Source organism: Protopterus annectens, chromosome 3.part1 (assembly GCF_019279795.1).
Source record: "Protopterus annectens isolate FY-2018-M chromosome 3.part1, PAN1.0, whole genome shotgun sequence".
Lineage (NCBI taxonomy): Eukaryota > Metazoa > Chordata > Ceratodontiformes > Protopteridae > Protopterus > Protopterus annectens.
Genome location: NC_056732.1, coordinates 237,633,738 through 237,650,326, shown reverse-complemented (window position 1 = coordinate 237,650,326; position 16,589 = coordinate 237,633,738). Strand labels below are relative to the sequence as shown.

Here is a 16,589-nt window from a genome sequence, read left to right as displayed (position 1 = left end):
CTTAATACCAAAAAAAAAAAAAAAAAGAAAGAGGAGGAAAAAAATAATCTGTTTAATAACTTTATTACATACAAGAGCAACTAAAAATACTTTACTACAAATATGCAATTATATTGTGAAAAGTTTCATATAAATACTTAAGAAATCATTTTACTTATAATTGCCTTTTTCCTCCCTCCTCCCCTCAAAGTCCTTCCAAACATTAATAACATGAAGTGAAGCAAATACCGTTCAGTTACTCACAAGTTTAAAGAAGTCAACAAACGTCCACTCTTTCCACTGATTCTTATACAGCCTTATTTCACAAATGACTGATGCTTTGCAGTCTCACATTTACTCACTAATTTCCATGTTGCTGGTCGTCTTCTTGTTCATCTCAATCTCCTAACTCTAGATTCTGGGTCAATCCCACAGTGCTCCTGATTTGTCTGGTAAACTTTTGTGCTTTTCTCTGTCCATCAAGCATTTTTCTTTGAAAAGAAGAATGAGAAGCAGAATCTACTTCTACTGACTGCCCATTTTCTGTTGGACAAACTTTTACATTTAGTCAGTTCTGCATCAAAAATGACTTTTGATATCTAGGAAAGAATATTCTGAAGACTTTCTGAAGACAGCTGGATACAGCAGCTTGAATCTCACACCTGCCTCTTGACATTACCCGATTACTGGAATAAATCTGTTTTCTTCTGCCTGGTTGTACAGTGAATAACTATTTTCTACAAACACTCAACTGTCTTCAACTTTTAATACATTGCCCTTTTGTCACACTTTTTGTTAGGATGAACTCTTTCTGCTGGCAGGTTTGCATCCTTACTAATAAAGGTCTTGGCTGCTTTCTCATGACCTGATTTTCAGAATACATATAGTGTGTTCTTTCAATTAACAGCTCCTGCTGTGGAATACCAGTCCAGTTGCTTATTTGGGCCTTCATAAAATGAATACAGTCTGATGTCCTTCCATTCACTGATTGCAGTATTCCTACATCTGGGATTCCTTGCCTTGGAGTCTGACATCTGGCCAGTATACAAAAGTCTACTGTTGCTTAAGGTACGCTGTACATCATATGTATGCTCCTCACACATTGTAGGGCATAAAGGTGATGTCCAGACGTACCATCCTCAGAACTGATAGTCCCAGTAGGAACAACAGTCCAAGGAAAACCAAGAGGTAACCAGTACATCCAGGAGGGAAATGGACCAGGGGGAGGGGAGAGGGATGAATACTGCAAAAGTGAAGGAAAGGACATCTAGTGTTATGGTAAGATTTTACACAACTCTATTATGTCCTTCCATTCACTGGTTGCAGTATCCTTACATCTGGGAGAGTGCCAAAGCGCAAGAAGAAACTTGGAGGAGGAAGGACCAGCAGAGCCTTATTGGAAGCCATGAAGGATGGCCTTAACAAAACCAGCTCTAGCTCTGGAGACTCCATTCAACTTGTAGGCAGCTACCACACCCAGGGAATCCCAGATGTAAGGAATACTGCAACAGTGGAGGAAAGGACATCTACTATTATGGTACGATTTTGGCACAGCAGAAAATCTCACATTTTTCCTGTGTGTGCTGTCCTCTAATTCTACCATTTTTTTAAACATCTCTTCTTGAACAGTCTCATACGCAGCCAGACATTTCTTCATTTCAAAATGAAATGCAAACATTTTGCAGTTGTATAAAGCTCATCTGATCTGTTTAAAGCTTCTTCCATTTTTCCAGCTTTTTGTTACTTGAGTTGATATATCCTTCAGTGTTTCATTTATTTTAATCAGCTATAAAGCAGCTGACTTATTTTTACTCTAGATTATTGGAAGCCATGTCTTGCACCAAAGCTGGAGCTTGAACTACTTTTTGAAATAGCTGCAGAATTTATCCCAGTCAGTGTTTTCTTTTCACCTTTTCTAGCTGGTTTTTTTTCAGGCTCTCTAGTTTCTTCTTTGTAAGCATCTAGGCAGTATATTTACAAGTCAGTAACTGAACTTTACTCAAGATGACAATATCCTGGGCTGCAGTTTCTCAATTTCCGTTTTCACACTGAGCTAAATTTAAGCTGTTGATCAGTGTTGTAGGCATCTTGGAAGTTTCCATGGGACATGTTCCTTGATAAAAGATAAAGCTTCTCATTAAAAAAATGTGATCCAAAAAATACCCATGACTTTCTAAAATGGGTCTTGGAAGCAGTTTCAATCCATAACACCACAGCTTAAATAGAGAAAGAGAGAGAGTTCTCCTTTTCTCCCTTGTTTTGCACATCTGCATGCTCCTTGTACTGTGTTTCCTCCCATCCACACCTCTCCCTTCTACTTCCTGTATGTTGATTTTTAATTATCAATCTCACATTCCTATGCAGTGACAATGGCCTTCTCCTTTACTTCCTTTTATCTCTTCCTTAAACCCTTAACCAAAGCCATAAATACATTACAAATGACCTATTCACACAGGTTGGTCACTTTCTTATCTTGCCTCAGACCACCTCATATTTGACCCTTTCCTCACCTCAATATAAACCACTTCCCAAAAATCTTATGCTATCTTTTTTTTGGTTATGCATTCTTACGCTTTCCGCTACTCCTCCTAACTACTTAGGGGTGTATGACTAACACTGCCTTCATTGGACATCACTAACTCCTTTTGTCTTGGTGAGGACTATATTCAGAATCACAAGTCCCTCTCCTTTTGTATAGTTTTGCATCTGCTAGCTAAAACATTCATGATCCAAGACCTCAGCCATTTTCCCAACTCTGTCCTGAAGCTTGGAATCTCACAGTCTGCTTCCGGTAGATTCAGATCCCCTGATGTGTCTTTCTACCCACTCTTTTATTCTCTTTTCAGTCCTTCCCCTTCCAATCTTGACAGTTCTGGGGAGCCAGTACACCAATGATCTACCAGCATACCACCCCACTTTCTTCTGCCTTATGTGCCAGGGTACTTACCCTACGATCTGAGCCTACCTGTTTCTTTGCCACTCAGTGAGATGGCATTCCTTCTCCTCTTTAACCATACACTGGATGCCTTCCTTTATGTAGGCTGCCACTCCACCTAAATTCCTTTCCTCTGTATCTGTGGCAAATAACATATGGCAGCATTAGCAGACTTCTCCAAGCCAAACTTTTTCACTACACAAATAAGGATGGATTGACTGTATCATTTCAATATAGCCAAAGTGCTACTGTACGTCTGCATTCAGACCTCTGGAATGTAAGAGTCAAGAAAAATAACTCTCCATTGAAGGGCAACACTTCAATCAATACTTAACTCCTTCACTCTTTGGCTAAGGTTCCATAGTCCTGGATACACACTCACAACTAGGCTAACTAGCATGAACAGAAGCAGAAATATGGCCGCTTCTTGCGTGCAATGTTTGTTTTTTTTGTTTTTTTTAATAAAACTACTTTACCTTTCCTGAAGCAAAGCTAGACACCTATAGGGAATCTAGTTTCAAGATTTAAATCAAGTACAAACATAAAATAATAAATGTAACATTACACAGAACTTCCACAAAATTTATGCACATCATACAAACAAATTATTTAAATCCTACAATGAATTAAATGGTAAGTTCATTTGAAAATGTTATCACCTTCACTCAGTTATGTGCCTGACACTCAAACCCCCCTAAAAACTCTTTTGTTTATTGACTTACCGTGTCAGATCTGGTTCTGGCAGTGGAGTCCAGAGCAGCTGATTAAGATAGAAACCCATCTGAAGGCAGCATTGCCACTGGCAGAAAATGTGGGCCAAGCCTAAATCCAGCTGTTTGTTCTGCTGCTTCTTGTTCTTAATGTTGACAAGTTCATTATACAGCTTCATGACATCAGCATCGGCAGCAGGTTCTGTGGAACGCAGTTAGAAAGACACAGTCAAATAGTTAATACAAACTATCCATGTTTCTTCTAAGAACTGCAGTAATGCAGTTCAGCTTCAGGTGTTTTATGCTGCCTGTAGATACTAGGTAACCTGTGTACAATATTTTAGTACTTTATATACTTTTTAATTAATTAAGCAGAAACTGCACTCATCTGCTTTTGCTGCATGCCTGATTATTAAAAACTGCTCATTTGCTGACATTTCTTTACCTCCTCTGTTCTTACACAAGACAGCAAGATCCATGGAATCATGGTATATTTCCTCAACATGAGGGTTATATATGAATAAACAGATGTTTCTCAAGTTGAAACCTTTCTAGCATGAAGTTATGATGTATCACAATATTACAAAATAAACAACTAAGCACCACCAGTGCAAAATTAAATGAATAATGTATGTAGCTTGGGGTTTAACTGGCTAGCATGCATAAATGTAAATCTGTTTGGTGATGACAGGCATCACAGAAATGAGATGTTGTACAGAAATTACTAACTTTACCATGTAGAAACGGTTGGGCTCTCTCAGCCTCTAGTAGCATAATGTACAATGTCAGTCAGGACATCACTAATCACTTACCCAGATAACAGCTTGCAAGGTACTCTTAAAAAGGCACGTGCTTTTTTAAGACATTAAAACTGAGTAAGATATTTTGGTCTCAGATTTTTTAAACAACATGCCTGTATTTCAAACTGTAATGTACATGTGCAGTGCAATAGAGACTCAATGTTTTTGCATAAGACTGTCAACATGCCTAACATACAAAGGGTGCCCATAGAGTAGACAGTTACTCCATTCTAGTTCCAAAGCTACTGACTGCAATGTCTTCACCTTGCACTCATTGGGTTGTACAGCCACTCAAAAGCAGTTTGAAGGCTCCACTTTTTCTCTAAGCAGTAATGAGATGGAGCAGATAGGGTTCAGACTCAATGACAGTGTAATGTCTGTAATAATCTAGCACACTATGGCTGAGAGTGCCAGATTTAAAAGCCAGACACAGCAGAATACTCCAGTACATTTCCAATAAATGAAGGGAATAGCATACAGGTTCCCAAATAAATCCCACATATCAGAAAAGTACAGTTATATAAGTAAACCTGCCAGAATAGTAGATGTTCGAATTATCACTGCTGCAGTAGTTTTAGCTAAACAGCGTACATCCTGCCAAGGATATAACAGCCAACCAGTTTCAAAACTTCAAGCCACATTCCACGCACCTAAACTGTCAGGCAGCTCAAGCTGAGCTGACTAAAATACAAGTTTGGGCACAAGGCCCATCAGAGTTTTCCTGACAGACAGAGGGAGGCTAAGTCTTGAAAGGTCAAAGCTAGGAAAAACAAAAAATGTATGTCCACACCCTGGAATAAAAAGCACATCAAAAAACAAGGGGGATGGAGGGAGGGAGTGGCTACTGCAACAATGATCATTTGAACATCTGCTGTCATGGTAACTTTACTTACACAACTATATTATTTTCATCATACTGATCACTGCTGTAGTAGCCTTAGCTATACAAGTTATCATAGCTAACTGCATTAGGGAGGTGGAAGGAGAAGAGTCCAGGAACACCTGGAGAATGGTCTCAGCAAAGATTGGGCTGGATCTACAGAAGGAATCAACCTTATATTGCTTTGTAAAAGTATGTCTAGAGGATCAAGTAGCAGCTTCTAAAATACATCTAGAATCCCCAACCCTTTCCAAAAAGCCAAAGATGAAGCCAAGCCCCTAGCAGTGTGTGCCATGACCCTGTCTGATATAGTTTTGTTATGGTGTGTACAGCAAACGGTAACAGCCTTAAACAACCACTTGTCAATAGTCTGTTTTGACACAGGTCGTCCCTTCTTCTCACCTTCACAAGAAATGAACAATTGATCCAAAGATCAGAAATATTTAATTCTGTCAAGATTGCACTTTGAATTTTTAGTGGACATTAAGGTATGGAGTATCCTTTCTCCCCCATTTTTAGGTTCAGGAAAGAAAACAGGGAGATGGATAGTTTGGCTTAAAGTAAAATCAGATACCACTTTAGCCACAAAAGAAGCATTAGTTCTCAAAGAAACTCTGTCCCTATGGACAATGATAGGGCTGACTCACCATAAGAGCTTGCAACTCGGATACCCATCTTGCAGAGGCCAGAGCAATCAGTAAAACTGCTTTCCATGTTAAGAACCTCAAGTCAGCCAGATTAGCATGTTCAAATGGTGCAAGTGTTGCTTCTCTAACACAAAATGAAGAACCCCAGGAGGGGCCACCAGTTTTCTTGTTAGCTTGTTATGCAAACCCCCCTTCAAAAACATTCTGACGTGAGACTGCATTAAAACAGGAGGATCCATGGGCAGACATGCTAAAATGGCCGATAACTGAACCTTGATAGAGGAATAAAAAGGCCATAGGACAGTAACACATACAAATACTGTTAAAACAGAGAACAGCTAGCCATGGCTGGGTGCTAGCTATGTTATTGATACCAACAACAAAACCTTTTCCGTTTGCTAATATATGACTTTCTAGTAGCATGTTTTCTTGCCTCCATTAGTACCTGCTGCATGTCCTCATTAAACATGTGCCTAAAAGGAATTAAGACAAAATCACCCAGGCAGTCAACTGATGGTGGGGCATATCAAGCAATCTTGTACTTATGCAAGTAGATCTAGTCTAGGAGGAAGCTTGTGGTAATTGTCCTTGCCCATTGCCAAAAGAAGGGGGAAACACAGTTGCCTGAGCCAGAAGGAAGTCACCACAATAATCTTGGGGGAAATCCTTCTGATTCTTCAGAAGTACCCCGAGATATTAGTGAAAAGGGTAGAAAAGCATGCAGGAATATTTATGTCCAAGGAAAAGAAAAAGGCATTGGTCTTCCAAGCCTTCTTGCATGGAGTCCTGGAACAGAATCTTGCCAGCTGATTGTTCAGAGAGGAGGCAAAAAGGTCTATTTGAGGAACTCCCCACAGATGGATCAAATATTGGAAGAACCCCTGGTTTATTTTCCATTTGCAGTGGTCTGCCTTGGTCCTGCGCAGCTTGTCTGCCGCACAATTTTGCTCTAACAGAATGTAGGATGTCAGCACAGTGAGACTGTGCTCTGAAGCTACATCTCCAGCTAACATGGCTAGTCTGCAAAGGGGGTAAGACCTTGTTCCTCCTTGCCTGTTGAGGTACCACATTGTCTGTAGCCACTTTAGGAGAGCCCAGGGACCAAAGATGGTTCAGAGAGTTGAGTGCCTTGATCACATGAAGCATTTCCTGGATATTTACATGTTTGCATCTGTCCTTGGTGTCCCACACCCCCTTGCACTTTTATCCTTCTTGAAACTCCTTCCTAAACAAAGTCAGAGGTGTCTATGGTGGCTGTCTTCTTTGAAGCAGGGAGGGAGAAGAAATCTGGATTAAAGGATATTTGTTGTCTCCACCAAATGATTTCTCTTTTGACAAACTCCACCACTAGGACTTGAAAAGAGAAAGGGTATTGCCGCTGGGACCAAATAAATTTCAGATATAACTTAATAATTCTCACATGGAGCCTTGGCAGGGGTATCATGAGAAACATAGATACCATGATACCAAAAATCCAGAGGTTTCCCTTACTTTGACACAAGTATGAGCAGAAAACCTTAGAAATAGATGTAGATATGGATCTACTATTTTTTTTTTTTTTGATGAAAAGCTCTGTGAACTGAAGTGTCTAGTCGACATCTCAGGAACACATTCCTGTGTGAAGGTGTCAAGAAAAACTTTTGACTGTTGTCTTGGAAATCCATTTTGTGCAAGAGACCTTTCACCCAAAAGAGAGATTCCTGACTCTTTGAAAAAGACTCTGCAAAGATAAGCAAGTTGTCCAAATATGGAAATATGGATATCCTGTAGCCTGCAATAAGCTACAACTGGAGCTAGACACTTTGTGAACACTCCTGGTGCAGTGCATTGTCCAAAGGGTAAAGCAGAGAACTGATAATGTGATCCACACACACAAAACCTTAAGAAATGTCTGGAGTCTGGGTGAATAAGGGATAGATGATCTTTATCTTTATAACGCTCCCAGCTGGAAAACACCCTGAATGCTTTCAGAGAACATTATTTCCTAAAATAGCAAAAAAAAAAAAAAAAAAAAAAAGAACATGATCTCCTCGCCAGTTTCTCTTTTCTTCTTCCTCCCTGACAAATACTCACTGTAACCAATTTCACTTTATCAGATTGTCTCCATGAAGACATGACAACCAGACAGCCAATTTTTCATTATCAGATTGTCTCCATGGAGACACAAGAACCAGATAGTCAATTTCTCTTTATCAGACTGCTTCCATGGAGACATGAGGGCCAGATACAGAATTGTTACTAAGCATACATTCAATTGCTAGAAAAAAGCCTCATAATATTCAATATTCCTTTTCATTTACTCGCTTTCTCTTAAAAGTATGTTACTAAATCAATCAAAAGTCTTTAATCTAGTCATTCTCCCAAGAAAGAATGAGAAAAAGCACACCAAGTTTTCTTTTGTCATGCACTTTAACCAGGTTTTTTACATTGTAGTGCCTACATTTCTTACAAATGAACAAGAATAAAGAGCGACGAGAGAAAGAAATGAAAAAGAACAGCAGGATCTATTTACGAACACCATCACACTTAAAAATCTTCTTCGTCTTTCAGCTGCTCCCGTTAGGGGTCACCATAGCAGATCATCTGTTTCCATTTCTTCCTGTCCTCTACATCTGGCTCTGTCACACCAACCACCTGCATGTCCTCTCTCACCACATCCACAAACCTTATCTTAGGCCTTCTTTTCCTTTTATCTGGCAGCTTCATCCTTAGCATCTTTTTCCCAATATACTCTGCATCCCTCCTCAGCACATGTCCAAACCAACGTAATCTTGTCTCTCTGGCTTTGTCTCCAAACCTTCCAATTTGGGCTGACCCTCTAATATACTTATTCCTAATCCTGTCCAAAAGTTTATCTTACCGCACGCTGACATTATCGAAAATCCTGGAACTCGAAACTGCAATTGTGGGAGGCTGCCCCCCCCCCCAAATCTGTGCAAATCTTAACAACTTTAACTATGCCACGTCCAGCTCTGACTCCTGCCTTTTTGTCAAAGCCACTGTCTCCACCAACCCATATAGCATAGCTGGTCTCACTATCCTATTGTAGACCTTCCATTTCACTCTTACTGGTACTCATCTGTCACAAATCACTCCTGACACTCTTCTCCACCCACTCCATCCTGCCTGTACTCTCTTCTTCACCTCTCTTCCGCACTCACTATTACTCTGAACTGTTGATCCCAAGTATATAAACTCATCCACCTTCGCTACCTCTACCGCCTGCATCCTCACCATTCCTCTATCCTCCCTCTCATTCACACACACATATTCCGTCTTTGTCCTGCTGACTTTCATTCCTCTTCTCTCTAGAGCATATCTCCACCTCTCCAGGGTCTCCTCCACCTGTTCCCTACTCTCACTACAGATCACAATGTCATCTGCAAACATCATAGTCCACGGGGACTCCTGTCTGATCTCGTCTGTCAACCTGTCCATCACCATTGCAAATAAGAAAGGGCTCAGAGCTGATCCTTGATGTAATCCCACCTCCAACTTAAACACATCCATTACTCCCACCACAGACCTCACTGCTGTCACACTATCCTCGTACATACCCTGTACCACTCTTACATACTTCTCTGACACTCCCGACGTCCTCATACAATACCACAACTCCTCTCTAGGCACCCTTTCATATGCTCACACTTAAAAATAACATAGAAAATTTTACTTTATAGCATGCAAAGAAAACCACACACCAGAAATAAGAAAAAAATGTTTCTTTACTTAAAGTTAACTTTCTCCCCCGTCTTCCCCTCCCTAAAGGATTTTTCCAAACACTGATGACATGAAGTAGGGCATATAATATAGAGTCCCCCACAAGTCCAACAAATTCTGAAAAAGTGCAATATTTCCAGATATTCTTGTTCTGTCACATTTCACAAACATAATTATTGCATTATAATCCCACATTAAGTTACTGGTTTTATTACTGTTCATCTCCATCTCCCAAATTCCGTCTTTGCTTCATTTCAACGTACTCTCGATTCTTCTAGTCAATTCTCGTGCTCCCTTTCCTTTCTCCAACATTTTCCATTGAAACAGTGGAAAAGGTTTCACAGGTGCAATCTTCTCTGTGGTCTTCATTACCAGAGGTTGACAATGGAAGTGGGAGGTTAACATAATGGTTAAGGTTTTTACCTTACAGATGAAAGATGCGATGCAGGGTTTGATTCTCACATGGCATAACTGGTTAGATTTAAAATGGCTCACAAGGTCAATTAGCCTAGTACTAATCTATGAACCTGGTAGGATTGTATCTTTACTATTAAAGGACTAGGTTGCTTTCTCATAGGCAGGTTTGGAGCATACATACGATGTGCACTTTCACCTAAACTCCTGCTGTGGAATACAAATCCAGCTGCTTATTTGTGATTTCATAAAATTAATACAGCCTGTTCTTTCCAGCTTCTCTAGTATAGCTGAAAATCTCAGGTTTTCCCTACCTGCTCTGTCCTCTAATTCTCATATTCAGGCAGCTTTTTCTTCATTTCAACCTCTGTTTTTCACAGCTTTATCACCTCAACTGAATATCTGTTTAAAGCTTCTTCCATTTTTCCAACCTTTTGTTGTTTGTGTTGATATACTCAATCAGTGTTTCATTTATTTTAACAAAGTCCGTATGCAGTTGTCTTGTATCTTCCTGTAGGTTACTGGAAGTCATATCTGGAGATTGCATTGCTTTTTGCTAAACAGCTGTACAACTTTCCCCAGTCAGTATATCTTCATTTTTTGTAGCTGATTTTTTCCAGGTGCTCTGGGTTTCTTTTTTCCTGGCCAGGCAGTACATTCACAAGCCACTTATTGAAATAAGCCTATAAACACAAAAGTCTACTAGCCTTCTCTGTTGAGTTTCAGTATTCACACTGGGAGAGCAAGAGTTAAGCTGTTACTCAATGTGAAGCCATCTTGGATTCTCATATAAAGAAGTGATGATCTTTTAAGTCTAATAGTGGTAACAGGAAACTTGAAAGTGAAAGAAGAGGTAGCAAGTTGTGAAGTAAACTCATTTGAAATTGGGCACTATTACAAACAGGTTTAGGAAAGAAAGATCCAGAACTGGTCTTCAAGCATTTTCTTTCTTTGGTACTAGGAACATCTTTGAATAAAAAACCTTTCCCACCTGAGAAAGAGGAACTGGTTCTATAACTCCTTTGGACAGCATATGATGAATAACCAGTGAAAACAAAATATTCTGATCTGGAGGGTTTGTAATGTCCCCCTGGAAAGAAGGAATTTCCTCCTACTGCCATCTGTAATCGTGATGAATGATTTTCATAACCCATTTGTCTGAAACTATCTGTTGTCAAAGGAAAAAGTGAAAATTCAGACTTTCTGTAAGAAAAGGGGCCAGCATGGGGTCTTGAATAGTCATTCAGACTTGTTGGTCGGTCCCTGTTTTTTGGGAGGCTCGAGATGTTGGTCTGTCCTTGGTTTTTGGGAGGTTTGAGACTTCTTGTTGGAACCCCTTTGCCATTTCTTCTTAAACATCTGCTTACCTATATTTTATTGAGACTGCTTATTCTGTTTTTTGGAAAACTGGATGAGGAGATATAAAATCCCTTGGCAAAAGAGGGCTCAAAACCTTAGAGATTCTCTGGATCAGCTTGCCCCTTTCATCACACTTTTTGATCACCTCTGCAGCAGAGTGACCCCCAAACACTAAATCTCTAACTAAGAATGACTAAAATCTAATTTTTATCATCATCTGGAAGGTTCTGAGAATGTAGCCACGCAACCTCTTCAAAAGAATACCAGTGGCCACTGCCCCGGAAGAAGTATCAACAGAGCCATAAACACACTGTAAACAATGAGTAATGGTCCTGTGCAACAGAAGAAATGTAGTTATTTAAAGCAGATTTTTCCTCACAAGAAAAAACTGCAGATAAAACTTCATACTTTCACAAATGTTTGAACAAGCCTTAACATAGGATCCTGACAATTCAAAATCCTGAAACTCAAAGTTGCAGAAGTATACACTTTTTTCCCCACATCTACCAATATTTTTTCCATCCTTATCAGAAAGAGTAGGATTAGAACTGACAAGGTGCTCAGCAGCAGTGGGATCAACTAGAGGTACTGCTGTTGGATCAAGTTTGGGAATAATGTATAAAACTTTAAAAGACCAAGGAACTTTATACGTTCTATTTGCCTTTTAAGGACAGCTGGTTGACTATCAGATAAATTGCAGGCAGTGATACACACATCCTCTGAAACAGAAATAACAGGAGGACTGGGTGTAGGATCAAGAAAATCCTTTCTGTAACAACTCCATTTTCTGAGGGACTAAGAAACCTCAATGTTACCCCATTGAAGACACTGGCATGTTATAGCAATAGTTTCAGAGAAAGAGCCCCCCCCCCCCCAGGGGAAAAAATGAGAAACTGAGCTCTCCTCCGAGTCGAAATCAGAGGGAAAAAATGTATCCACCCATGCAGCTTCCTGTTCAGATTCAGAATCTTGAATCTCTTCAGGAAGACAGGTATCTATCTTTCTTTTACCAGATGCTACTTTACAAGAAGGATCACTAGCCTGAATTAAACTCTGTGCCAGACTTAGTACATTACTCCTATCCAAAGAAATTTGAGGAGGAGTAGACAACATGCCTGGTTTTCTATTTCTTTCTGGCAGGAAACATGGTGCCAACTGTGTCACTAGTGGTAGCACTAGGGATGGCTACAGGATTCTGACACCTATTTCCTCTCCCACGACTAACGAGAGTGGCTTTCCATTGCCCAATGAGGGGGCCCCCCATCAGCCACAGATGTGGCAAACCCCTGGTCCATAGTGGCTGTAGGTGTTACACCAGAGAGATCCAGGGTAAAAGATGAGCGGTCTGAGGTACAACAAATGGCCACAGCAGTCACCCACTTGCAGTTGAGGCAAACTGCTAGTCTGCTGTGCTGGCAAAGGCTGTTTGTTTAATGTTTTTCTTTTTGTGGCTGGAAGAAGGATTGGCAATGAGACTGGTCGTCTGTTCCATGGCCAAACCGAAAATGGTGCCTCTTTACTGGGAAGATGAGCAGCAAATAACAGTAAATGCTACCAGTCTACAAAAGTTACATTTTTGACAGAAAAAAAACACAGTAAGAAAACACCTGAAAGCACAATGCCAGCTCGACAAAAGTACAATAAACCCAATTTTGCACCAGAAAAAAATGTTTTCAGTTACTTTATACCACTTTTAAACAGATAGAAAAAAATAAGAGTAAACTTTGTCATTCAGACTGCAGACAAAAAAAAGGCACAGCTGAACAAAATTTTGTTTCTCCAAGCTCACATACACATAAACAAGCTTATATACAACATAAACGCAAAAAAAAAAAATACACAAAAACACACAACAGCAGAGCCTGAGCCAATCGAAGGCACAAAAAGTTTCATCAAACATGCATGATTCATTCACGATTCAAATGACTGCATCCATCCGCTCCCTCCATACTGCCACTATCTCCATTCCAACACCAGCGACATCCAAAGTCCCAGTTAGACTCCCTCCAACCAACAGAACCTCAACTCCAGATTTAATCAGTCTGATATAATCGGGTTTCCGCTACCTGCATCCATTACAACTATCTCCACCTGAAGGCCCAAATGGTTACAACTAATTCAATGAATTCCCCACAAACTCCTCCATCTACACTGCCACGATCTCATCTCCAGCACTAGCAACATCGTGAAAAACCAGACCAGTCCCGCCGACCAACAGAATCCAATCCAATCACTCAGTAGACAAAAGCCATATGCATCCAGCACAACTTGCCACCAGAACGTACGCAACCAGCACAAGATCTCCAAACACAAACAAATCCAAAACAAACCACAGCTGCAAACAAACCGCACACCGATGAAGACAGAATGGACTCCTCAGACAGACGATAGCTTGACAAAATCCACAAATTCAACACAAAAACACAAAACGCATGTCAGGAGCTGGAGAGGCTAAAATGAGTGCTCTGTTTAAAATTATGTTACAATCTTGTGACATTCTGTTAAAACACAAAGATCCTACCTTTAAAAAAGTGATAAAACAGGAAAATATATCAGAAAATTGAAGTTTTGTTTCCCCAGAGGGAACTTATCTGCCCAGCAAAGGAACAGCAGAAGCCAACTGTCAATCCTGGAAAGCCTTGGAGGAGCTTACTCTTTGGCTGCAGTAAGGTGCTGAAGGGCTTCTCGACCGAACTTGTTAGCTCAGCTCGAGCTGCCTGACAGTTTGGGTGTGTGGAAATTTCCCTGAAGCTTTAGAAGCTGGCCTGCTGTTATATCCTTGGCAAGATATAACCCATACAGCTAAGGCTACTGCAGCAGTGATCAATATGATGAACATATAATGATATGCCAATCTCCACCACCTCACCAGCATCCATTGGGACAAGCAGAAGCGCCAGGAAAAAATGTTTCACTGACATCCAACTTAACTGCTTCCTGTATAAGCACAGGCCAAGAGACATGAACATAAATGTATAGTCATCACACTAGCTTCATTTGCAATTATGGACCTTTTCCGTGTAAAAAGATAGCAGATAATCTACCCCAAAGTTGTGGTCACCGAGCAAAGTCTAATCAAGACTATAAATCTTTTGGTTACCAGTTAACTGACTCACCCCTTGTACTCTGACTTCCTCCTATTAGGAACTTTTCCTAGTAGAACCCAAATCTACCTTACTCTTGTGATCTCCAAAATGGATAAACAGGGTTAAGCATCGACAGCAGAACAGCTTCTCTCTGCAAAACAGCATCAATAGAAGGGTGTTACTGTTGATGGAGGACAGGAATCCACTATGAAGACAAGAAAACATTTGGTAATCTATTGTAATGGACAGTACTTTGTACGGTTGCACTGTAACATGTTATTTTCCCTGAATTCATAACATTCTGGATAGGTAGAATACCAAGCCATGTCTTGTGTGATTGCCATATTAATCCCACATCTAGTATTGGAAACAAAGTCTAGTCTGTAATGCTAAGTGAAAACAGGAGCTGTTGACCCAGATTTTCTAGGTCTGTAAGGATTTGCCTAGCCTTATTCCTAAACAAGGAATATGAACTTAAAGGAGTACAGAAAGTAATTCCCTATTAATGCCAAGGTAATACTTTAGCCCTAGCCAGGCATGTCTTCTCATGCCTACCCCAAAAAGAAGGAATCTACAATATGCATCCAGTGCACTGTAACTATACTTGTCCATGTGCTTACCAAACATACAAACTTGCTGTATGGAATACAGTCATTTTTTTAATGTTTCTGGGAGCTGGTCGACATGTTTTTGGACCATAACAGTGCCCTGGCAGAAATTAATGTGAACCCGAAGGGTAAAGGCATATAGTAGCCAGTTATAAACATTGCTAGCATACTCAAGACTCTAGTTTCCCTTGCTGATGGCAATCCCCTAATGACAGAGACTGCTTTATGGAATCTGATATAGAAACCACATTCTTGGCTCAGTCTTTTTGGTTACGTATAGTTCAGGATGTCATGCAGGTGCATGCACAGTGTGGCTCGAGTTATACAACACAAGATATAATTAATAAGAGAGAGAGGGGGGAGGAAGAAGAGAAAGATTAATCCAATGCTGTAATTGTTCAGCTCTTATATATTTACTTTTGGACAGATGTCGTAGTTCTCACTCCAGGTATAAAATTATTTAATCAGGTTCAACATCTGGCCAAAAGTAATATCATCAGACACCAAAAGTAACATGGAAGGTGTACTGTAGTGCAGAAATTTATAACATATTTGTTGTACATGGAGGATGCTGATTATGCTCTGAAATCTGGAACAAGACCGCCCTGTTACACATATCTCTGACTTCAAAGAGTTGCAGTTATGTTTCATGTCTTTCAAAACTGTTATGTTTTAAGCCCAGACTAGAATATACATAGCATCCACTATGAAACAGCACTAGGAAATGAAAGCAACATTAAAAGCTGTACAACCCTTCTTGTTACACTCCCCACCCCCAAACACCAACAAAAAAGGCAAACTGACATGTTAACTGCAGCGAGTCCATCAGACTTGTACTGAATGCCATATTACCATAGTGCTGTTTCATGACTTTCAAAGCCATAAAACACTTTGCATTCTGTGCTCCAGCACATTTTTTCTTTGTAACTAGCACAGTGGAACAGCTGAAGCTTTAAGTACTGCAACAAAATATACATATTATGTGTTCTTAACACGGATGTCAAGATTCACCTCTCAAGTTTTGTTTCGCTCCACAACTGAAATGAAATTTTTGACCTTCATATCTTGAAAACATAACATAGAGGATTATAATTGGTCTCTAATCATAATGGGTTTATTATGTATTCAAGACGTGGATGTCAAGAAATTCATCTCAAGATCTAAGCTTTGGCAATACAATGGTGCAACAGGTAGTGTTGCTGTCTCACAGCAAGAGGTTCTCCAGTTTGGTTCTTGGCTGGGGTGCCTTTTATGTGGAGTCTATATGTCCTCACTGTAGTTGTATGGGTTTCCTCTGGGTTCTCAGTTTTCCTCCCACATTCCAAAGAAATGCAGTAGATGGACTCAATTACCAGTGGGGGTTGGGTGAGGGTGTATGCTATGTATGTGGTAGGAAAGAACAACTGTGGGATGGCTAGCCACCCAATAGTGTGAATATTGGCAGGATGGTT

The 16,589-nt window shown here is 40.1% G+C and overlaps 1 protein-coding gene across 1 annotated transcript in view; it reads right to left on the bottom strand.

Annotated features, from left to right (window-relative positions):
- Window positions 1-16,589, bottom strand: part of ASTE1 (asteroid homolog 1) — a 336,696-nt gene that overhangs the window by 62,685 nt on the left and 257,422 nt on the right. The window contains exon 5 of the mRNA XM_044066199.1: window positions 3,637-3,826. Within this exon, the coding sequence (XP_043922134.1) occupies window positions 3,637-3,826 (190 nt within the window). The remainder of the gene's footprint in view (window positions 1-3,636; window positions 3,827-16,589) is intronic.